Source organism: Petaurus breviceps, unplaced genomic scaffold (assembly GCF_028583685.1).
Source record: "Petaurus breviceps papuanus isolate PSGF00001 unplaced genomic scaffold, PetGlider_PUasm1.0 185, whole genome shotgun sequence".
NCBI classification, from domain to species: domain Eukaryota; kingdom Metazoa; phylum Chordata; class Mammalia; order Diprotodontia; family Petauridae; genus Petaurus; species Petaurus breviceps.
Genome location: NW_027185797.1, coordinates 1011066 through 1035890, shown reverse-complemented (window position 1 = coordinate 1035890; position 24825 = coordinate 1011066). Strand labels below are relative to the sequence as shown.

The 24825-nt window shown below is 40.5% G+C and overlaps 1 protein-coding gene across 14 annotated transcripts in view; it reads left to right on the top strand.

The window, feature by feature from the left end:
- Window positions 1–24825, top strand: part of TRAK1 (trafficking kinesin protein 1) — a 148909-nt gene that overhangs the window by 113932 nt on the left and 10152 nt on the right. For 6 of the 14 annotated variants that reach the window (XM_069088318.1, XM_069088311.1, XM_069088312.1 and 3 more), the window contains 4 exons: window positions 271–347; window positions 2375–2608; window positions 4376–4692; window positions 12033–12371. In XM_069088318.1, the coding sequence (XP_068944419.1) occupies window positions 271–347; window positions 2375–2608; window positions 4376–4692; window positions 12033–12371 (967 nt within the window). Of the gene's footprint in view, window positions 1–270; window positions 348–2374; window positions 2609–4375; window positions 4693–12032; window positions 15820–24825 lie in introns of those variants that run through there. The other 8 variants (XM_069088319.1, XM_069088316.1, XM_069088314.1 and 5 more) reach the window with 3 other exon arrangements.

The window sequence follows — 24825 nt, the reverse complement described above, 5'->3', positions numbered from 1 at the left end:
TGATCCACTTGGGTAGGGGGAGTTTCATCATCGAGATCTCTCCACTCACATGAAGACCTTGGTCCCATCCCCTACCTGCTCCTCCCCCCTCCAAAAAAGGGTATTTTTAAAATTTACCTTGTATAAATTTGTCCCAAATCATACTATTCATGCTAATCATGTGAGTAGCATCCTAACTACCTCCCTCTTTGCCAGGGCCATCAAGAGGATGATTAACTTGCCAACCTCAAGTGAAAAACGCTCACTTAGATTTCTTTTGGCTTTGCCCAGGACTCCTTGGCTGCCGAGATAGAAGGATCGATGCGAAAGGAGCTACAGATGGAAGAACCTGAATCTCCAGACATAACGTAATGGCCGGACAGATTTCCTTCTAATGCTCACTGTGACTGACTGTTAGCTAGTAGTGATTGGAGATGGCAACTCAGCAGACCGACAGTGCTTGACAACGGTGCTTCCCTCCCAGATTGAGGGCAATTAAGAAATGCTTATATCATGGGGGCAGCTAAGTGGCACAGTAAATAGAGCACCGGCCCTGGAGTCAGGAGGACCTGAGTTCAAATCCAGCCTCAGATACTTAACATATACTGTGTGACCTTGGGCAAGTCACAACCCCAAGTGCCCTCCAAAAAGCAAAAAAAGAAAAAAAAACGCTCGTATCGTGGTGGGGATACTGAATTCAGACTGCCTTTTTGGAAAGCAAGGGTTTCTAATCTAATATTTTTAAAGAGACAATAAGGAGAGGGAGTTATTTAAGGGATGTGGCCAGAATTGGCTTTCCCTTTACTTTATGGGATTTCTCTATGAAAATTGTCTGGAATGTTCCTTTTTTCCTTTATGTTGCTTAGTTTCCTTCTTTTATAAATGGATTTATAAACACTGATGTGGTATTCATGAAGATCCCCTTCTCAGAGAGGAGGGGTTCTTACCCTGAGCTCCACAAACTTCTTTTTTGTTTTGATAACTGTTTCAGTATATTTTGTTTCCTTTGTAATCCTTTTATTTTAAGTATTTAAAAATAGTCCTCTGAGGTGGAGGAAGGGGTCTATAACCTTCACTAGGCTATCAGTGGGATCCAAGACACACAGAAAAAAAAATGAAAAACCTTTCTCCCTATATGCTAATACCCGAAAAAGTGCTCCCTAACTATGTGACCAAGTCCCTTAACATATCTGAACCTCAGTTTCCTAGCATAGAAACAGGATATGGTAGTAGCTTGCATGCGTGACCTCTGTCGTGGAGTTGTGCTAAGGTTCCAATGAATGTAATGTACATGAGATGATTTGAATATTCTAAATTTACACAAAGGGCACATCCTCCAACTCTCTTATTATTGGAAAGGAAAGGCATTTAAAGGGGCCTAGATAAGCAGATACACATGAATGCCCAGGCTTTCTTTCATATGCTCGTTAAAGTCATTTTTAATGCAAGTGCTCCTTTTTTTTTTCTCCTTTAAAACAAAATTAAAAAATGAATGATTCTTCACTTAGAAATACCTGTCCTTGTTTGGCATGGTGCCTCTTTTGACAAATTACTCATTTAAAGCATCTTAGTGACTTGAAAAACTGCTCAGCCTAGAAGGAGGTGGGTGACCTAAAGCAGAACTCGTGATTTTTTTTAATGCATTGATTTAGCTACACTCTAGCAATATAAGACATTACTGGATTTTGCAGCATTTCCTTTGGGCAAACTGTTTAGGGCCTTTATTTCGGCAGGAATAATAGCTAGCATTTATATAGCACTTCTACAAGGGATGGAAACAGTCAGATGCATTAAGTGACTTGCCCAGGGTCACACTGCTAGTTAATGGCCTAGGCCAGATTTGAACTTGGGTCTTCCTTTTTTTTTTTTTGGAGGGCAATTGGGGTTAAGTGACTTGCCCAAGGTCACACGGCTAGTTAAGTGTTACATGTCTGAGGCAGGGAACTTGGGTCTTCCTAACTACAGTTGAGTGCTCTATCCACTGTGCCACCAAGGACTGCATTGTAAATAATTCCATTGGGAAGGATCGTAAATGAAACTACAGGTTTTGGGGTGGATATGTGGCTGCATAGAGTAGAGCACCGACCCTGGAGTCAGAAGGACCTGCCTGAGTTCAAATCCAGCCTCAAACACTTAACACAAAAACTAGCCTTAACCCCAATTGCTCTCTAAAAAGCAAAAAAAAAAAAAAAAAAAAGAAACGACAGGTTTTTGAGTTTCTTAGCAAATGCCAAGTACTCAGAAATATTTGTAGGGTGTGGAATAGCTGGTTGTTTGGTATTAATATTTGGGGGTGACTGAGTTAATATTCTCAAGTGATACTTATCCTGAATTTTGGCCCCCACTGGTGCTTGCTTTTTACGCTTTCTTACAAGTTGTACCTATTTTTCTCTAGCCATCAGAAGCGCGTCTTTGAGGCTGTGAGAAACATGAATCAAGTGGTCAAGCAACGGTCCCTGACTCCATCACCCATGAACATCCCAGGCTCCAACCAGTCCTCAGCCATGAACTCCATCATCTCCAGCTGTGTCAGCACACCAAGGTCCAGCCTCTATGGGGGTGACATCACCAACATCATGATTGACAATAAGACCAACAGCATCATCCTGGAAACGGAGTCAGACATGGGGTCAGTGAGGCTTGGGTTTGGTTTGGGTGCCATTCTGGTCTTTGGAAGGATTTGGGATATGTGTGTAAGCATGTGGACTGCTCAGATATGGGTACCACAGTGACCAAACCTCTTTAGCCAGTCCGTTTATGACACCTTTGCTTGAGGTGGTCCTAGATCTAGAATTAGAGCTACATCTATATAAAGGTAGTAAGCGGCAAAGTCAGGATTTAAATTGAAATCTTGTTGACGTGAGTTCAGCATTTTCCCTGCTGCACCACACACCCTGCATTTTGCATGAAATTAGGAGGAAAGGTAAGAGGAAGCTGGGAGACCAGCTTTTGTCTAGAAAATGGAAGGGTAGGCATGCAGAACTGTTTCCCCCTTTCTTAGTTTGGCTATACGCAAATATTTGCTAGATAGTCCTGTGGGCAAGCGGGGCATGAGCAACTCACTGGGCCAATCATGTTTGTGATGTAAGCATGATTCATATTTGCATGTAGCTCAGTGTATGATAGGGAACTTAGCCCTTCTGGGTAATTTTGTTTTTCCGTGTTAGAATTTACCATAGGTTGCTCATTCCCCTAAAGCCTTTTAGAATCTTTTGCCCTACATACTTTAATAATAAAATATAGTAACTTTAGCTATATTATCTTAGGTGAATTAATATACGTATAATGCTTTGCAAATCTTAAAGGCACCATATGCGTGGCATTGAATAGTAATAACAACACTTCTGTTGTGCTCTGTGGTGTCCAAAGCAGATTCCTTACAACAACTCCAAGATGTAGGTGGTGCAAATTGTTCTTTTTTTATAGATGAGTTACTGCAGCCCAGAAGAGTAAAGGGATTTTCCCAAGGTCACACTCAAAATGAGAGGGGATTCTTGTTTTTGGTATGGCTTGGAACAAGATGGCATCTGATGTTCCTTTCTGATTCTGAAGTTTTATAAAATATTGTCCTTTGGCTTCCTGACAGTGAGATCAGTTCTGGGAGCTTCCGTGGGCCTGCTTGTCTAGTGGGAGTGGGCAATTGTCCTCTAAGATAGGTTTTAACTTGGGCGAACCTTTTTTGGGCCAAATGATCAGTCAAGCCCATTGGTCAACAGTGTTTGTTTTTTTTAATGATGAGTCTCTCTGCCCATTTAATTCAGGAAGAAAGAGGATCTCTAAGCATAGTTCTGTCAATTGACAAGCATTTATAAAGGAATAATTATGTGCCAGGCACTGTGCTACCAGCTAGAGATACATAGCCAAAAGTGAAACAGACCCTGCCCTCAGGGAGCTAACATTCCAGTGGGAGAAATGACAGGTAAATAATTGACTAAATGCAAGATACAAACAGAGTAGATAGATGGAGGCAGTCTCAGAGAAGAAGGCACTAGATAGGGCCTGGGGAACTCTTCTTGCAGAAGCTGAGACTTAACTAAGTTCTTAGAAAATCCATAAGAGCCAGTTAGAACAGTATGGAGGTTTCCTGTCCTTCCGAAAAAGACTTTTCTCCAATTTTACCAAAGGTGGCAGATTTCATAGGTAGGCATATTGTAAAATATTTGCATACATAGCTGAGTAACTTTCTTTGTGTGTTCTTGTATCGTAGGCTTATTTCTTTCAGCCTTTACCTGTTATTCTTGACAAATAGTTTTTTTAAATTATAAGCCCCAAGAGTAGAGTTTCCTAAAAGATACAAGAATTGACTGCCTTTATACATCTCGAAGTTCCTTTCCCAAGACATTCCTTTCTCCCTCATCCTCCCATCTCCATCCCCCTTTATCACCCTCTTTTCTAGGAATGAGGACAAGAATAAAAAACCTGGGACTCCTGGGACTCCTGGCTCCCATGACCTGGAGATAGCCCTTCGGCGACTGTCACTGCGACGGGAGAATTACCTTTCGGAAAGAAGGTTCTTTGAGGAAGAGCAGGAGAGGAAGCTGCGGGAATTGGCAGAGAAGGGCGAGCTTCACAGTGGCTCCCTCACCCCGACTGAAAGCATCATGTCCCTGGGCACCCATTCGAGATTCTCGGAGTTCACTGGATTTTCTGGCATGTCGTTCAGCAGCCGCTCTTACCTGCCAGAGAAACTCCAGATTGTGAAACCCTTAGAAGGTGATAACAAAGGGCAGCGGCCTCTGTCGGTCATACTTGGTGACTCTCTCTGGTCCTTAATCCACCATCGTAAATCAGGAAATCTCTGTAATACATACTCCTTTTACTTTAAAGATAGCCACCCCCGTTGCTGGTTTGAAATCCATTGAGAGTGACTTAACACCATAAACCTCAGCCATTTATTGTTGAAATTTAAAAAGCAAATTCCCTCTCCCTTTCCTCTCCCCCCAAGCCCCCTGAACACCAAGTGTGCTTTTAAGGGCTGAAAAGCAATTCAGTCCAAACTTAATATTTCAATTGAAATTAATTTTGTTAATTATTTTTTCCCTTCAATTCTTTTTTTTTCATGTTTCTGAAATGTTAAAGAAATATGATGAAACTATTTAGGAGTTCATAAATGCATTAGATCATGCTTGGGACTTTGGAAAGAACAGAAAATTTATGTCCAGCTTTGATTCCCTAAATATGGGTTTCAAAACCAACTAATTTAGATCAGACCTTCATTGGCCAAGTGAAAATGGTTTGTTTGCTCAAATGTCCTCTCGTAGGATAAGCACAATGCAGTTTAGTTGGAAATGCAAGCACGTGTGCGTGAATACACACAAACACATTCTCAAAGATAATGGGCTTCTATGGCATAGAGAGTATGGAAATGTTACAATGGAAATATCTCTTTTCCTAAACTCCATTGAATCAGTCTCTCTCAGTGTTTACTAATTCTTGTTTCAGGAGCACTACTGAATTTGTAAAAATTCAACTTTTCTTATTTCTTTTTTGAAATTGGGTCTCCCTATCTCACCCAGGCTGCAAATGCAGGAGCTACTCAAGGTCATGAACCCACTGCCAGTGGGCACAGGAGCCTTGACCCCCTCCATTTCTGCCATGGGCTGGTTTGCCTCTTCTTGGGCAGCTTGGTGACCCCCAATTCCAGAGTCTCACCGTGTTGTTGTAGATGCTCAGCCAGAGTAGCTGAGAACTCCTGAGCAGAATCCACCAGCCTCTGCCTTCTTGGTAGATGGGATTGTGATCATGGGCCATCCTGCCCAGCCTATTTTTCCTTCTTTCAAGATTGTGATATCCCAACCTCCACCTCCCTCTGAAGATTTATGTGTGTTCTTTTATGATCTCTTACTCCACTTTTCCATTGGGAGCTTTTATCTTTGTCATGTAACTTGTCTGCATGTTTATCTCACCAAAGATGTATAGTACTTTCCCAAAGCAATCAACATTTCAGGCCTAAAAAGCAGTTTTAGAAAGTGCCCTCCTGCCCCTCAAATGCTGCATTCAAAGTGCTCTATTGGACAGACTCGGCCTTTTCTCACACTAGAGTCTCCTCTTCTCATTAGAAATTTTTAACTAAAATTTTTTTTTCCTATTAACAAGCATCTATTTTCTCTACCCTTCCATCTGTTGATGAAGAACAAGAAAAAAGAATCCTTGTAACAAATATACAGAATCAAGCAAAATAAGTTCTCTTTTAATATTCCATTAGGTGCCTTCTAGCACTTTGGGAATAGAATGACCCACTTTCATTTAAGTTGTTTGTTACTTGCAAACATTGTGATTGTTTCTGACCTCTAATCAATCTTGTCTTTTTTTTTCCTCCTTTCAATAAAATCTTCCATTTCCATAATCTTTCTATCTGCCTTTCTTTTCCTTTCCTTCTCTCCTGAGATGATTGTGTTATGTTAGCTTTACCATTTCACTTCCCTTTCCTCTTACTTAATTGGGTAGTTCATCCCCTTAGGGTCCCAGAAGGGTATCTCCTTTGGGTATATTGTTTAAACTTAAATATATAACATTTGGGTGCCTTTTTCCTTCTTTGAAATAGGTTAGGTTTTTTTTATACCAGTTACACGGGTTTGCCTTTACCTTGTTTTGCTCAAAGGTCACTTCTAGCTCCTAAATCTATGACCATCTGACCTCCTTTGAGCTCATAATTTAGTCTGGGAATGAGGGTTGAGCAAGAATTCTAAGGTAAATTTAACAAAAAGGTAAGATAAATTACAAGATGAATTTTGCCTAGAAAGCCCTGCCACATACTCTGTGCCCAATTGAAACAGAATTCACTGGTATCCTAGAATCAAGTATTACCATTTTAGTTTAGTCTGTGGATAATTCTTATATTACAAACTCCTGATCATCTGACTAAATAGCTTGGCAGTTTTATCGGGTCTGTCTAGGCTTTCTATCTTTCTTTACTTTTTTATATATGAAAAGTTTAATTTGAAAAATCACCATGATTGTCCTAGGAATGTCCTAGGAAGCCCTGTCAGCATAGTGATATCCTGAGTTTTAGACCATTAGTACCAGACCTGCTGTTTGTGGCTAGTTCTGATATCATCAGTCTTTAGTTTCTCCCCCTCCCCCCCTTTCCTTTATGCTCCTGCTCTAGGAGAAACTATGGTTTAGGGGGCTGGGAGAGTTTGGGTTAGGGACATATTAAATAATCTATTATCATTCTCATCCATGCCTTTCTCGTCCGTATGTTTAATTTTATTTAATTTTCTCTTTATCACTTTAAGCTGGACTAGCTGGACTGAATTTCTAAAGTTTCATGTTGGAGAGTCACCATAGAGAGATAGCAAGTTTTTGTTGTGTTGATTAGTCATGGCCGACTCTTGAAACGCTGTTTGTGGTTTTCTTGGCAAAGATACTGGAGTGGTTTGCCATTTCCTTCTCCAGCTCAGTTTACAGATGAGGAAACAAAGGCAAACATGGGTAAGTGACTTGCCCAGGATCACATAGCTAGTACATATCAGAGGCCGGATTTGAACTCAGGAAGATGAATGAGTCTTCCTCTCCAAGCCAGGACCTGCTCTATCCATGGCACCACCTAGCTTCCCTCTCCTATATTTATCTTTCCCTGATATCTTGACTAGATGAAGAATAAAACATTCAGTCTTAAAGCATTCACGTATTAAGGAGAAAAGTATTGTTTTCTGCATTTAACTCTTCTAAAGACTTAAAACCCAAATGAAATTTCCAAAGGAAGGAGTTTAAGCTATAATTAGCAACAGGGCACATACCTTCAAGCTATATATTGTAGAACAGATGCATTTCTATGTTTGGAATGTATGCCTTTGGCTTAAATTCATTTTACAAAACATGATTTTCCTCTGCTAAGATAGCAGCTGTAATATTATCTGGAACAGGTCAGTGTGGATGGAGGATAAACAAAGTCAGGGACTATTGACAAAGATGTTAATTTTTCTTCCTCATTCATACCTTTACCTTCAACCTAGTTGTTAGTAGGAAGGGAAAGGAGAAGCTTCCTCTTTTTCCTCTTTCCTTGTTTGTCTAGCCTAGATATATTAGACTTGTGTTCTTAAATTGAGTGGGACGTGAGCAAGGCACACAGGTTGCTGCTTTTTTTATTTGTAAAAATTTAGTATTAAGTACCCTTATCGAAAGACTTTTGCCCTCAGAAGTGTCAGCCTAAGGGGTATGTGTGTGTTTATGTGTCTGTATGTGTATATGTGAGAGAGAGAGAAGATAGGGACAGAAGAGAAATTCCTACAGATTCAAAACAGATATAGTCCAAGAGGTTAGTAAAGATTCAAAAATGGTGGCAGAGCAGGATGTTGCCTTCTGGCAGAGAAACCAGAATTGTCTGCTGTCCTAAGTGTTGTGGATTCTTTTTAGGTAGCTGTTAGTATCGACCTGAATTTTTACTCCTAAGAGGTGATTCTTAATTTGAATAATAGCCCATGGTAGTGTGTAGCTAAGATGTTTAAAGTGGATCTTAATATTTTTTAATTTAGGGCAAATAAAAAGTGACTTTGTATAAAATAGGAAAGCCTTCCTGGGACTTTATTGTTCTCATTCCTATGACTGGTGGGTGTGTGGCCTCTATGTTCTCCCTAGAGTAAACAATGAAGGCTTATGTGGCATTCCATTGGAAGGTCAAGGGACACAGCATGTAAAAAATGTCTGAAACTTTTGTTGGAAACTGGATTTAGATTCTTATTAAATTCCTTTTGTTAAACATCTTCAAGTGGGCTCACATGCTTTAATGCCTTGAAATTATAGACTATCTTTAAAAATTTTAAGTACTTTATGTAGCCTAGTTTTTAATTTAGAACCTTCCAGTGAGGTAAAGAGAAGGTTATTGCACCCACTATATAGATGGGCAAATTCAGACATGGGGGCTTGTCAAGATTCCACAATGAGTTAGTTTCAGGCCTAGGCCTCCTCTCTTAGCTGAAAGCTCTGTCTATTAGATTGTCTTTTCCCTCACCTTTCTCTAAGGCCCCAAGTGCCTTTCACAAGAATTGGGGAAGTCCAGACCCAGCCCTGTGACCTGACCCCATGTTTCTTTTCTGGACTCTGATTCAAATGGTTTTTTTGCTTGTTATCTCAGCCTTGGCTCAGTTTTTTTTTTTCAGTGGGTAGTAATTTCTCTGACTCTCCCAAACTCTAGAAAATTCTTTTAAACATTATATCTCTCCAGCTTTTAAATGGGTGGTTTTTTCAAGATTTAATTTTTAAGTATGGTCTGGATTTAATCCTTGTGGGGAACTCCCTGTAAGGAAATTCCCTTTACCAATGAAGGTTGGCATCTGCTTTGCAGCTTATTTTAGAGAGTTACTCAGAGCATAGAGAAGCTGATGGTTTGCCCAATGTCAGATGTGTATACATCAGAAAGAGAACGACCCCCGAAATCCTAAATCCAAGGCCAATATCATACTCAGTATTCACTCTCCCATAATCTAAAATAATTGAGAAGTTGCATAAAGTGACTTCTGGTAATAGTTTGAATGCCGTGCCAACACAAGATCCTGAGCCAGGTGACTTTAGGTGGACCTGAAAAGTTTATGTATAAATAAACTTTGTTGCCAGGATTAGGAAGTCTGGCCTGATGGCAAGAATTCAGTGGAACCCACTATCATGCAAGGGAGGTGACCCACAGAAAAGATTTGGCTTGATCCTATCAGTTTACACTAGGGAATGAGATTGTGCCTGGCAAAGTATTGCCTCTGAGAGGTCATTCCAGGAGGCTCTCCTAAAATAGGGCCAAGCAACCTATAATAACATGGGTGTTGCTGAGTGACATTCCAGAGGGTTAGTTGATAAGGCCTTATTGTTTCTTACCCTTGGCAGCTTTTCTCTATACTTTTCCCCTTTGTTCCTTCCTTTTCACCCCACTCTGTCCTTTCTCCCATCGCCTTATCTTTTTTTTTTCTTCTTTCTTCTCCTCCTTTCTTTGTAGACAAGGTTCTGTCATTGGCAGCCTTGCTAATAACCCGCACATCTTAAGAGCCTGTTGCCTCCTGGCCTGTGACCTTGACAGCAGAGTGACTTGTTAGGAGTTCACTAGCAACTCAAGAGGGACCAGTCTTTTCCTATCTCATGATTAGTAATTACAGAGTGAAATTATTTGGGAGGCATTCCCTCAGGAGAGACAAACCAAAATGTTTCTTTTTTTGGTCTGGGCCATTCACTAATTTAGGAACTGTTCCCTTAAAATATGACAAATAAAAGAACATAGTTTGAAAATGGAAAATCCACTTGAATACTAGATTTCTCTCCCCAGCTTCTAAATAGGTTATTTTTCAATTTTAATTCCTATAAATGGTTTGATGCAGACCTTTGATTTAATCTGTGTGGGGTCATCCCAGTAAGGAAAGTCCCTTTACTAAAGCCTTTACTAAGCCATCTTTTTTATAATTTAAAATATTAGAGAGTTTTCCATAACAGAGAAAAGAAGTGGTTTGCTTAGTGTCAAATCACCTGATTATGTTAGAAACAGAACTTAGACTCTTCCCAAATTTCCTTTGTTAAGCAGTTTCACATGGGCTGATATGCTTTAATACCTACAAATTATATTCCTAAACCAAGGTCAATGTGATATCCACTGTGATATCTACTGCCTTGTCTTAGTATCAGGCATAAAATTCATTCTATCAGAAAACTGTATTTAAAGGTGACCTGTCCCAATTCTGCATTTCTCTTTGGGTAGGAGATACATGTGACATGAATGTAGTGATTAGCAGGTGTTTGTTCACCCTTGGGTTACATGACTTAGCCCAGCTAGGCCCTAGCCTTTGTATTCCACAAGAGTGTTTAGGAGGTGAGATTAATCAATGACACTAAAGTACAGCCTACTGTTTGGTGTTTGTGTGTGTATGTGTAGTGTACGTGTGTGTACACGTGTATGTACATGAGAGAAGGTGGGGGTGGGGAGGTGTTACTCCCTTCTTTACTTAGACCATAAATGACTAATGAATACTGGCTGGTTGGGTTTATCGCTAGGTTCTGATGTTATTACAAACCATATCTAATGTTATCTGACTCCAGCGATTCATGTGTCACCTAATAAATCATCCCATCTCATTGCTGCCTTGTGCAGAATTATCCCCTTTGAATCTATTACAACTCTTTTACCCACTCCCCCTCTTCCATCCTCTTGCCATCCCTAAAATATCAGTCACCCAAAGATGGAGTTGACAGGTATAGTAGGATATGCTTAGCTAATAAATCCTTGCTTTTAGTCTGTTATATGGTCCTTTAATGATTATTTACGTGTATATAAAATATGCCATATATATGTATATATGAAACATGTACACATGTATGTGTATGTGTTTTTATGTATACATATATATGTCCATATATATTATATATCCATAGGTATGTAGATATATAATCTGATTTTTCTCATTGTTTTCAAACTACCCTTGACTTGAATGACCACCGTTCTTTCATTCCCAATCTACTTGCTTCTGTACTTAGCAATAAGTCGTGTTTGCTTGAAATTTTCACAGTCAACTCTCTTTATGGATTCTTTTTTGCTTTGTTTTTTTTTTATTTTCTCCTTTCTTCTGTTGCTCAAAATAGTTGGCACTGGATTTTTCATGCTTAGAGGAAAAGAAAAGAAAACCCTTGCTACCAGAAGGGTTGACCTACTATTGTGTTTATAATCTGTTTATTTTAAAAAAGAAAATTCCCTAAGATTACAATACTGTGTGATCATGCTACCCTTTTTGTGCCTAGGAAAAAAGTCTAATAACCCCTACCCATTTGTTTTTGACTGGAACACTAGTTTCATTTTTCAGAACAAATTACATTTGATTCCCAAAGTTTATGCTGCATCCAAGAATGGTATTAAGAACACCATTGCCAGTTAGGAAATGATAGATAGTACAACCACACCTGCTCAAAAACTCAAAAGCATGTACATGTGGTTCATTGGATCCATCTGGTTTTTCACTAAATGAGTTAGGGGCTGGGAAAAAAAGAATTTGGCAATCCTTACTAACTTTTTTTTCTCCTTCCCTTTCTTCTCCCCTCCATCTTTCTCTTCTTTTTCTCCTCCTTTTGATGCTCTCCCTTTGAAGGTTCTGCTACACTTCACCACTGGCAACAGTTGGCCCAGCCTCACCTTGGGGGCATCCTGGACCCCCGGCCTGGTGTTGTCACCAAGGGCTTCCGGACCCTGGACGTTGACCTGGATGAAGTGTACTGCCTTAACGATTTTGAAGAAGATGAGACAGGTGACATTTCTTACAAGGGCCTTGCTACCTCCATGCCAGTTCAGCACTCAGAGACCTCAGGTGAGAGGTCACAAGTACAAAAGACTCTTTCAGACCACAAGAATTACCCGAGCCGGTCTCAGGCATTCACAGAGGAGATTCAGGAGCCGACGGCGGCCGATGATGATGATGATGAGGGGTCTGGTGAGGGAACCACACTGAGTCCTGTAAACCCAACACCTTTACAGGATGCTGAATACTGGGCCATTCTCACATCTTTCCAGGGTGCCATCCATAGTGATGCTTTCTGTGTAGCTTCAGCACGTCTGTTTGGGTGATGACTAAAAAGCACTCCCATTTTTTTTTTTTTTGAGTTGTTCTTAAAATCAAACTCAGAAATGTCCTGTCTCTTAACAGCTAGATATCTGTGGAGCTTTGGAGGTGCATGGTCTAACAGCTGCCTTTAGAGGGACAAGGAAAGGCTGCTAAATAGAAGTGCCCACTGTGGGCCCAGGGGTCCCCAAGACTGCGCTGCCTCATTGTTGCTCACCTTGGATCAGGAAAGGGCTTCTGTTGGCCCATGGTGAAGTCTCATACTTGTTATCAGAGTAAGGGGAGGCAAGGTTGGGAATTTAGAAACTGAGTAGCAGACATATGCAGTTGTAGACTGTACAGAAGCAATTTCCAAATAAGAAAACTCGCATTACAAATGAACTCTGCATTTGATGGATTTTTTTTTTTGAGGGAAAATAATGGTTCACACCATTTTCTCTCCTCCCGGGATCACAGATTTCTAACTTTCTAGCTTCATCTTTCTATGTAAATGTTGGATTTTTGAAGGAAGGCTACATGATATAATGAACAGAGAACCGGCTTCAGAGTCAGAAAGACCTGGTTCCACTCCTACCTCACCTTGTGTGACACTTGACAAATTACTTAAACTATATGTGCCTCAGTTTACTCACGTACAAAATAAGGGGATTGGATTTCACTGACCTTTCTGTCATTCTATCCCTGACGTATAATGGTTATGGCCAAATCCCCTAATCCCTCAATGCCCCAGGTAGTCAAGATTTCTAAATTGTACAGCATTTGCTAACACGCATTGGTGAAATGGAGTTCCCCATACAAGTGAAATCATGGGTTCAGAGCAAAACATAACAAAGGGAATTGCCAGAGAGAGTCTCACTATAGGAAAAAGTCCATTGTAAGTCATGACTGCAAGGAAGTGAGACTATCGCTCAAATAAACTGGTGCTGGGTCCTAAGGCATTCAAGCCATTTGTTTAGTGTTAGGCTTGGCTCAGTCTTTCAGTATAATACTCCCAGCCTAATCTAGCATCAACCCTCATGAGCCCAGACCCAGAGAGTAGAAACCAAAGCCTGCAATATGCCTTCAATGGTGTTATAGTCTCTGTTTCTATATATTAGATCTTGAAAAATACATGTGCATGTGTCCCCCTTACCCCCAAATGTGAACCAACCTCATCCCCATTCCCATCTACTATGCAGAAGCCGCACTGTCAGCCCCCCAAGCCCCATGTTCTAGAAGGAATTTCCTTGTTTCCTTCCATAGTCCTCTTTCCAGAGCCCAAAGGGATCCCATTCTCATTTGGCGTTAGGAGGGCTGACTCACCAGAATGAAGAACTCTGCCTGGTGAACACCCCTAGGGTAATATGTTTCAGCCAGGCTGTTGACATATGATCAGAAGTTTGAAGGATCGTTTTATTTCTGTTCTAGGCAGTCAGACCTTGTTCCCAGCCTCTGGGATCATGGATCCACAGTGTTAACATTATGGTGCTTTGCTTTAAAACTACTCAGTGCTTGGCTTTCCCCTTCTGGGAAGGAAGTAAAATTCCCATGAAATGAAAGAAGTCAAGAAAAAAAATTGCCTACTTTGGAATTATCATAATGGCTTGAGTAGCAGAGTCTAATGATAAAAGGGAAATTATAGGACCATATATCTAAAAGGGAACCCATGGGTCACTTAATTCAGTCCTTATTTTACAGATGAAGAAATTGAGGCTCAGGGAAATTAAGCTAATTTGCCCAAGGTCACAAAGGTGGTATCAGAGGAAGGATTTGAACCCAGATCCTCTGACTAAAGAGCCAATGTTCTTTCTACTGTTATTATTTTTATTAGCAAAGGTAACTAACAAAACATCACTCAAAATCCATGGCAGGAAATCATGCTGAAATGGTCCCCAGAGGGGTTCTTCCTTTCCTAACCTCCATTCCAGTGTTCTCATAGAACCATTTCTTGGCTCTGTATTTAGGACAGACTATATATACTATTATTCAGTTGACTTTAGGACAAGAATTATGGTAGAAATGCTTATATGTTTGGAAACTTTTTTTTAAGCAACCATGATGGTACTGAGAATTTATCTCACTTGTAGACTTTCCTGACATCTTTAAGGGATGAGATGCCTGTATGACTTATGGAATGAAAGTTTTTGGCTCTCATTACTTAGTTTGAGAAGCTGAAATTTTTCTAGCTTCTCTCTCTCAGCATTATCCACTGGACAAGACAGCTCTCTTAGCAGTCACCTGTACTTTCTTCTTCTCTACCCCACATTCCATTATCTCTGATGGCTTTAATGAAATACTATCTGTCTTTGCGAATGCTGTCGTGTGAATGAATCACAAAACGATCTAGCAGAATCTAAGTAAGCAAAGTCAGCATGTAATTGAGGAGCTAGGAGAAGGTGTAGCACTAATGAATCAAATTTCAGAAGGACTTTCCCTGGGGTAAAGAAAGTAGAGCTTGTCTTCCTACCATTAACAAACATCACACCATTTAATCCCCTCTTCCAAACTTAAAGCAACATAATATATACAATTTTATCTTTCATCTGGGACTGTGGTTAGAAACCTATTGTTAAAATTTGGCTGAGGGATCAAGGCAGAGAACTAGGAACAAGAAGGAATTAATCCTCTCTGGAGATCAAACATCAGCCATCACATCAAAGGTAATTCAAGGAAGGGCCAGTCAAGTTAGTTGTCCCAAGAGTGCCAATGGTGGATTTCCCCTTGGGATACTTCCTGGATCAGGCCCATCTTTTAAAAGACTTGCTAGGCATGACTTACCTAACTTTCTTCTTGTAGTAATGGGACTTTCATAAGTCTTGGAATATTAGAAGAGGTTCTTTAAAAAAAAAATCATTATTTGAATCTTCAACAATATTCATGGGTTAGTGAGTTGTAGCTACGGTCTGCTAAGACAACTTGAGGAGGGTCTGGCTCTGGATCCTTATTGGGCCCCCGTGGGGGGATTTTATTGTTACCCTTCCTCTTTACTCCAGAGGCCAGAGGCCCCCAGGAGCTGAACTCAGTCCTCACTAGTGACTGTTTTTTTTTATGTCGTGCCAAAAGACACTAATAGGCTCTGCTTGGGAGATTCCATGAGATGAAGATGACGCAAGTCTTCCCTAGCAACTATGTGTTGTAAGAATGTCTCAAACAGGTTTCCGGAGCCTATGGACTCCAATGGAGTAAAAGTTTTGAACACTTTTTTAGGGTTTATTATTTTTATCTGTGTTCTCTTAAATATCGCTGCATTTTAAAATATTCTGCTCTTTGAAGGAAGAGTCTGTGTCCTGTGTTTTGATGAATGTGTATTAAAAAAGAAATTTTTAATCTTTAGGATAAAGTTTTATTTTGTTTCTGTGGGGTGTTTTATGTTTTAATGGTTCTAATGGAGAGTCCAGTTTTCTTTTATAAGATGGAGTTGAATGTGTTGGCTTCAGAGGGCCCTTTTCTCTTTAAATCCATGATCCTATGAAAAATAATTACAACATACTATTAATTTTTGCTGTGCCCACTAGGATATAGTCAACAAACATTCCTTATAAGCACCTACTATGTACCAGGCCTGTTCTAGGGATACAAATATGAAAAAAATATAGTCTTTGCCACAAGGAACTTACGGTCTAAGGAGAGAAGACCACACCATAAAAAAGGAAGTGAGGGGAAGATACTCAATGCAGGGGCATGAGGGGGAAGGGGGGAGTCAGTCAGAAATCCCCAAGCAGTGCAGCCAGGTTAGAAATAGGCTCTCTCCTTAAATAGTGGGCTGGAGTTCCTGGCCCCACCCTCCAGTCCAAGAGGCTGAGAGTTGTGATGAGGTGGAGTCCAAAGACTGAGGAGATCTTGAATGAAGGTGAAATGTGATGAATTTCTTGGGGTCTTGATGGCGGAAGTCAGCTAGAGAAGCCTGAGACAGTAGTAGTAGTTGTGCAGCAGGTGAGAAATGAATTATATCTACACATATGGCTCGTCTATATCTCAGCAAAGAGACTACATTGGAAGGATCATGGCTACGGAATGGAGAACTGAAAAGCCACTCTTAGGACATTACCCATTATTATTTATGATGGCTTCTTAAAGTAGAAAAGAGCTAGAGGTTGGTCATAGTTTTATAGGTTTAGACCTGTAAGGGAGCTTACGGGCCATCAAGTCCAACCTCTTTTTTTTTTTTTTTTTTACAGAGGAGGAAATTGAGTCCAAGAGAGGCTAAGTAACATAGTCAAAGTAAGAGAAATCGGAAGAGGAGCATGTATTTTAATCCTCAGATACTTGGGGTTGGGGGGAAGATCACAAAATTCTCTGGTATTAAAGTAAATCATATAACTTTTTTTTTCCTGCTAGTAATCTCAATCTGTCTTCCTGGTAAACCATTTTTGCTTCATTTGTCAGTTGTTTTGGAGAAACTTTGGAGGGGAGGGAGAAGTGGACACCCACTGATGGAAAAGCCAGAAAGGAAATGAAAAGTTCCTCAGCTCTCCTATTTAGGTTGGGAATTGATACTATTTACCCACAATAAATAATTTATACAATAAATAGTAATTTAGACCACATACTGAAACTGACTCAGTTACCCTCTGATTCCATAATAGGATGCTCAGTTACAGGAAAGGCTTGAGGATTTGCAAGAAACTCCATCATCATATACATGAGTCAGAGAGAGACTAGGACAGCTACACACCTCAGTCATTATTTGTTAGGCTATTGGTATGGATAGGTCCTCTGCCGATCAGGACCCTCCATGCTTTCTTGTCTCTATGTTTCACTGGAGCTGCCTTACCTACTTTATAAGGTAATCCAGGATATAGGAGTCTCCGTTAATGCCTACAGGTCTAGAGTTAACTTATCATTTCCATGAAGGATTGAAAAGAAAGGAAATAGGATGTTTTGACCTAGAGTTATCCCAGGGTTCTGTAATCTAGGCTTGTTTATCCAGCAGGTCACACATAGATGAGGGTTCCAATCATATACCACTCCATCCTTATAATGTTCTAACATGATGAGGTTCTTGAAGGCCAAGAGGAACAGATCAATGAGGATAGCCAATGAGCTTCCAATCTTTGATGAAGTCATGGGCATATTTCTGAATAATGACATAAAATAATGTGAGAATTTACTAGTGGAATTAGTCCATGGGCAGGATCCTACTCTGGGTAGATGGGGTCGTTTAGAGTAAGGACGGTGTGGATGAAGGTCTGCTTTTGTAGTTAGAGAACCGAGTTTCAGATCTTGACTCTACTTAGCTCATCTGTAAAATGAGTGGTTGTATTAGGTCATTTCTGAAGTTCCTTCCAGCTCTCAAGTTACAGTCCTGTCATTGGTTATGATCCTACATTAATTCAATCAATCAATCAAACAGTGAACACTTATTAAGTACCTATTATAAGCTACCAGATGAGATGCTAAATGGGGTATACAAAAAAAAAAAAAAGGTAAAAGACAGTCCCTGCCTTCAAGGAGCTTATAATCTAATTGATTTGATGTAGCCATTCAAACCTATTTCTTATCAAGGGGGTACTAAGCATCATGGTAAGGAAAAGAGGCACCTTGCACTCTCTTGAGCCATTTATATTATAAATAGTGAAACAAAACAGGCATAAAATAATCTGTATCAGCCACAGGAAAAAAGACAGGAATTGTTTAGCATGACTTAAATTTTGTAGCCTCAACCAATTAAATAGTTCAGTGGTAACCATGCTTAAAACAAAGTGGAAGGTTATTCTGATTCTGCTTATGCAGACTTAAACCAGGATAGACTCTGGTCAGATACCTGGCAGTGAGTCAGTCAACAAACATTAAGTGTGAATGTTTAAATGCTAGGCACTGGGATACGAAGAAAGGCAAATAGAATTCCGGACCTCAAGGAGCTTGCAGTCTAATGGTGGAGAAGGCATGCAGACAGCTGTACAGATGAGCTCTGCTGGTGTCCAAAAGTGTTTGTGCAGTTTTAAGCTCTTAAAGCTCTTGAAACCGTTAAAGTTTAAAACTGCAGGAAGACTTTTGTGACAACTTGTGTACATTGCAAATGGAAGGTATTCTCAGGGAAGATACCAGAAGGGAGCCTGTTAAAGTTGTATCTTAGCGTGGTTTATTTTAATGCCCAACAAAGTGATACCTGATATGATTTTATGTCCAACCCACAAAAAATACAGGCCAGTTTCAGACCCAGTTATCACCCCCAAAACTTGATTTCATGAGAATGACATCTTTGATATTTCCCAAAATCCACTAAACAAACAACTTTGATGGGTGCAGAGCTTAACAGTATGGGGTCACCCCTTCCCAGGTTCTTGTCAAAGATAGGGTACTTGGAATAGTTACCATAGGTGCAGAGTCAGGGAGGGCACTCCACCACTTCAAAAGCTCCTTCCTTCCATCTGGAGACCCTTGATTTGCAGGGAATAGGAAACAAGACAAGTGACCATAATCCCAAGCATTTGCAAAGCCCAGGCTTGCTGGCCGAAGTAATAGACCAGTGACTTTTTTTTTTTTAAGCAATTGGGGTTAAGTAACTTGCTCGACTTTACATGGCCAGGTGTTTCTGGGTGGGTGCTAAGTATCTGAGCCCAGATTCGATCCCAGGTCATCCTGATTCTGGGGCTGGCTCTCTTACTCACTGCACCACCTGGCCACCCCCAGACCAGAGACTTTCAAACAGTGTACTATGACCAACTTCACAACCATAGACCTCTCCATGGCATGTGCTGGTCTCCAATTGTTGATTGCATTGTATTCATTTCCCAGAATGGAAGAGATTAACCATTAGTAATCCTTGCTGTGTTCACACTGTACTAGAAAACACCCTGTTGATTATAATCTATGGCAACTATTCCAGGTACCATGTCTTTGACAAGAACCTGGGAAGGGGTGACCTCATACTGTTAAATTCTGCACCCTTCAAAGTTGCTTTTTGGATTTTGGGAAATACCAAAGATGTCATTCTCATGAAATCAAGTTTTGGGGATGATAACTGGGTCTGAAACCAGCTTGTATTTTTTATGTGTTGGTCTACAGAACAGTACATAAAATTGTATCAGGTATTATTTTTATTGGGCATTAAAATAATATAGGCTAGCTATGCAAGACCCAAGCAAAGGCCTTTGTTCAATGAATCCAAGTCAACTCAAACAGACCCTCCTTACCCAGTACTCCTTATTCTAAAGGCAAGATTACCAGGGCAGCTTGGGGAGCCTTTGGGAGCTGGGCAGCTGACACTCTGTGCTTGTATTGCAGGAGTTCTAGAAGAACATTGTAGATTTGGGAACCGGTGTATCAGAGCCCCTCACCATACTGAAAGGAGTCCAAACATTCAGAGTTTTTGAAAAGCATTCAGACCTGATAAAAGAGCCACATTTCAGAAACTACTTAATGCCAAAGAGGAAATTAACTGTCATGCCAGAACTAGAGTTTCAGCTATGGGCCTGAACAAGAGTGAGCAGAGACTCTTAGCAGAAACAAAGTTGCTAGAGATGTTTTCCTCCTTGCCCTATTATTGAACTTGATCTTCAATGAGCAGATTTGGCCAGGGTTCCATAGTGAGATGAGGAAAAGAAAAAAGTATATAGGATTGTTCTGCTCTCCATTATTTTGAGTATATTTATTTATCGATTTGGGGACAGCTGGGTGGCACAGAAAAAATCATTTTCCTGAGCTCAAATCTGGCCTTAGATATGCACACTAGCTGTGTGACCCTGGGCAAGTCACTTAAGCCTGTTTGCCTCAGTTCCTTATCTGTAAAATGAGCCGGAGAAGGAAATGCCAAACCACTCCAGTATCTTTACCAAGAAAACCCCAAATGGGTTCATGAATTGGATAGGACAACAAATTTATTGACTTATTTTATTATTATTTTTTAAAGCAATCGGGGTTAAGTAACTTGCTCAAGGTTACACGGCCAGGTGTTTCTGGGTGGGTGCTAAGTGTCTGAGCCTGGGATTCGATCCCCAGGTCATCCCAATACTGGAGCCAGTGCTCTTGCTCACTGTGCCACCTGGCCGCCCCTGACTTATTTTTTAATAAGAGGCTAGATGACCTGGTAGATAGAATGTTGGCTTTGGAGCCAGGAAAATATGATTTCAAATCCAACACATACTGGTTTGTGACCCTGGGCAAATTAATCTCTCAGGACTTTAGGCAACTATCTAAGGCCATAAATGTCAGGGAAGGTGCTAGTATGCATTGATAAAGGGACTTTTCTCCTGTGGGAATTCTGTATACCAATGAAATCACAGGTCCAAGCTCTAACTTATTATTGAAAAAAATTTAAAAAGAAAAAATGGAGACTCATTTCTAGCAGCTGCTAGGTAGAGAACATTCCCAATAGATTTTAATTGGGCCATGTTCTGAGCTAAGGAGACCTGGCCTGTTAAGAGTTTTTAGTTAGACTTCTTGAAAATGGCAGGTCAAATTGTTCAGCAAATGAAATAAAGATCAATGTCCATTTGGGATGTATTTAGACTTATTTTTTCCACAAAGAAAAATGGGCTTTTATATACCTGTCATTTGGTTTTTTTAGATAGTAACATTTTAATGAATTTGGTGCAGTTAGCAAGCCCTGGCTGACTATGCTGATGAGACCATATGCATTAACCAGCTCCCCTCGTGGCAATGACTGGAATTGCAGCCTGAGTGTGCCTTTACCAGGCTTGCCTTAACCACCCCCCTGCATCAGCCTCACTCCTGGTGTTCCACATAGCAAAAGAGTTCACAATTCTATAAAAGGTGCAAGATAGAGAGGAGGAAGAGGGTCATTAAGTTTGTAGCATTTGCTGTGGGTGCAGAACTTCACAGTATGGGGTCAGCCCTTATTGGGATTTTTTTCCATCTGTGTAAAATTGTGCCCTAGTTCAAGTGTGGGGAAATATCTCCATGGATCCCGTGCCTCATCTTCCTTTTAAAAAATGTGAATTAGCAATATTCATATCCCAAGAGTCATTCAGGGATTTTTTTGTGAAGTTCTCTGAAATCTTAAGAAATAATAGTAATCTTGCGAATAAAATAATGATCTAGTCTGTGTGTTTTGTATGGCTAACTTCTCAACCTCACTCCCATTCCTTCACCTCACTTTATTTTCAGTCTATTTTAAAAGTTTTGTTAATTAGTCCCTGAAAAATTCTCAGCTTATCTTTCTTTATGGGAAGATGAATGAACTCAAGCCTGTTGGTAACAATTTATGCTATTTCCAAGGCTACTTTAAAGGAAAAAGGTGAAATCATGGAAACAGAAGGGTCAGAGGACTCGGTCTTATGATGCAGGTGTTTCAGCTTGAGTACAGCAGTAACATTGACCTTCCTCATGAAACTGGATCCTCCTCAGTGCCTGAGACACCCTGGTAGAATCTTTTCTAACTCAGGAGATAGTTCTTATCAGTCATCTTTGGCATTTTCCACTTAGGGGGTTGACTGAGACTGCTAGGGACAGTAGTAGGTAGCTTGGGCAGCTTGGGAAGGAAGAAGGGAGCTTCGGGTAGGCCAAGGCTGAATCCCCATTGCCAAACCCTGACTTGTTGCAGGTGGTTGAGATAGATCTGTGACCCAGCTGGGTCCTTCTGGGAGCAGAGACAGCTTGCCTGTGGTGGGGTTCCTATGTCATCAGTGGATTTGGAATTGAGTATCATGGCCCACTGGGACTTTGTGTCTCAGTGATTGAAAAATATTGCCTGTAGTTGTATTGCACCAGTTAAAGAAATATTTGAGGGGCCCTCTGGAGGGCCTTCAGAAGAGTTTATCACCAGACAAGGACTTTGGTCCTGGAGAAAATAGAGACGTCTTTTTGTTGTGTCCTAATAATCTTAGATTAGTCTATGTAGAACTACTGGGATGTGAAATTGGGCAAACCACATATACAATTAAATCACTTATAATTTACCAAAGGGCACAAGTTTGATGGGGAAATGAATCAAGAAACCAGTCAGAGCTGGAAGGGACCTTGAAGACTATTTATCATAATTAAAAGACCGTATGTGACAATAAGGAAATAGAAAGAAAGGAAGAAAAAAATATTAGGAGAAAGAGAGAGAGGCAGTGCAAGAGAGTTGGAGCTGGTTTTAGGAAGGCCTAGGTTTAAGTTCCCCTTCTGACATAGGAAGTCTGTGACTCAACAAATCAACCTCTTAGTGCCTCAGGCAACTAACTCTTAAACTGCTATAAAGGACAGAGTAATTGCCATTCTGCATTAAAAGAGGGTGTTTCCTCCTTGTTTGGATTTCCCTGATCTGCAGATTTGAACCCCTGCCCTTCAAATCCCAAAACTTAATAAAAGTAATATAATTTATGGATCCAGTATTAGGCTGCAACTTAAAAACAAACAAAACCCCAGGTTTGAACAATTCCTCTAATAATGATGAGCTCTGTGACACACTGGGCAAGTCACTTCAACTCTATATGCTTCATGCCAGTCTTTGTAGCTGATAAAGGGGTTGTGATCAGCACTTGTTGGAGGGAATTTCCATGCCAGGATCTTTACTACTAGCTATTGTTGGATCCAGAATCACACACAAGTGAAAACTGAGCGGGGGGGGGGAGGGGGGGGGGGGAGGTAGAAAGGAAGAATCAATTTGCTTTCACAAAACTTGAGTGAAATTTCTTGAATAAAATACTCAGTAAAAGCACCTACAGCCCTTTCAAACCAGACTACTTACCATCTCTGATGCACCTTGAAGTTGGCTTCCTAGTTGGGTTGAAAAAGAGAACATTTTAAGCAATTTTAGCCTTTATTTCTTTGGCCCAAAGGTCTGTAATCTCTGTGGCAAATAAATTCCTGATAATTACATTTAGGATCCCTTATCCCTATTTTACAAAGAAATTGCCTTTTTGCAATTGGTGAAGATGGGATTCAGGGAATGGAACGTGAATCTTGGAAATCGTGTTCAAGAGTCTGGCCTCCCTGAAAAAGCAAGGCAGACGTTAGGTAGATACTCTTGATTGGAAGTTGCAACAGCTCTCAACTTTAGGTGTGACATAGCTTTTGCTTTTTGGCAAACATAAGGTGCTTCCTAAGTGTCCAGTGATATGAGATCACTTGCTCTCTTTGTTGTTCAAGGAAGGAAAGTCCTTCAGCAACATGGCAGCCTCTATTGACTGATGGAGGAAGACCGGGTCCAAGCTTTCCTAGTGGTATTTGGGATGGGCTTGAATCTCTTGGCTTTGACTCAGTTTCTTTCCCTTCTAACTTTTCTCTGTGGCTTTGGGAGACCAATGACCTCTATACTTTTAGCAGCCTTTTCCCTGTCCCCAAGACCCATTATTCAGTGATGGGTTTTGCTTCTGCTAATGCAGCTATGTCTTTCAAATGCCCACTTCAAAAGAGATGTTGCAATTCAATTCTAATCCAAAAAGGGTGGAGGATGGAAAGTGACATGGTGCCCCTGTATCCCCCTTGCCCCATCTTTGGCTATTTGGGTCACATGTTTCAGAAGGTGTATGCCCTTGATTTTAAATCCAGCATTGCTTCATTCAATCGTGTGTGTCATCTAGCAAAGAACCGTTGTGTCTTGATAATCTCTAATAACTGTATTTTCTTTTCTCCCTTCCAAATAACCTCATGTCTGTTATTTGGGATCCTTTCCTCAGCTTTTCTGTGGCTTTTCTTTTTAGGCCTTATCACAATAAGAGAGTCGTGATTGCTAGGCTACCCTTCCCTTCATAGCTTTTCCCATTTGTGTATGTATGTGTGTGTATTTGTAGTAGTTTCTAAGTTAGCCAAGTCCATTGTACATTACATTTATTGGTTGAGAAATAAGATGTGACGGAGGTTCTTTGTTGGACCTGATTTCTCCCCGACTCCCCACTTTGATGCCATTTGTGGCATGACTTATCATGGCATAGAGACAAGAACTCTGGATTTGGAAACAAAGGTCATGGGTTCAAGTCCCTCCTCTGCCACTTACTGTTTGTGTGACATTGGGCAAGTCACTTATGCTCTGGGCCTCAGTTTCCTCATCTATAAAATAACATGACCTCTGAGGTTCTGTCTAGCTCTAAATCTAAGATCCTATGATTGAAAGTTTACTCCAGTAGCATAGACAACAGCCAACCCAATGTGCAGTAAATTCAAGTACCCAACTACGTGTTGTATTGAAATGATCAACAATGTCACATTGACCTTCCATTGACCCATCTCAGTCCTCATGCTCTTAATCTCATCTTTCATTATGTATGTGGGATATTTTTTTGCCTCCATTCCCTGGTTTCCTCATCCAGTTTGACTTGCAGTGAACAGTTTTCATTTCTGTTTTCGTGAGAAAATGGAGCCCCTCCAGTGAACTCTAGACCAAAGCCAGGAGCTTCTCTGGAAGACTCTTTTTTAAAAGGGCCACCACAGCTTTTTAATTTGCAAACTGGGCAAGTGGGCC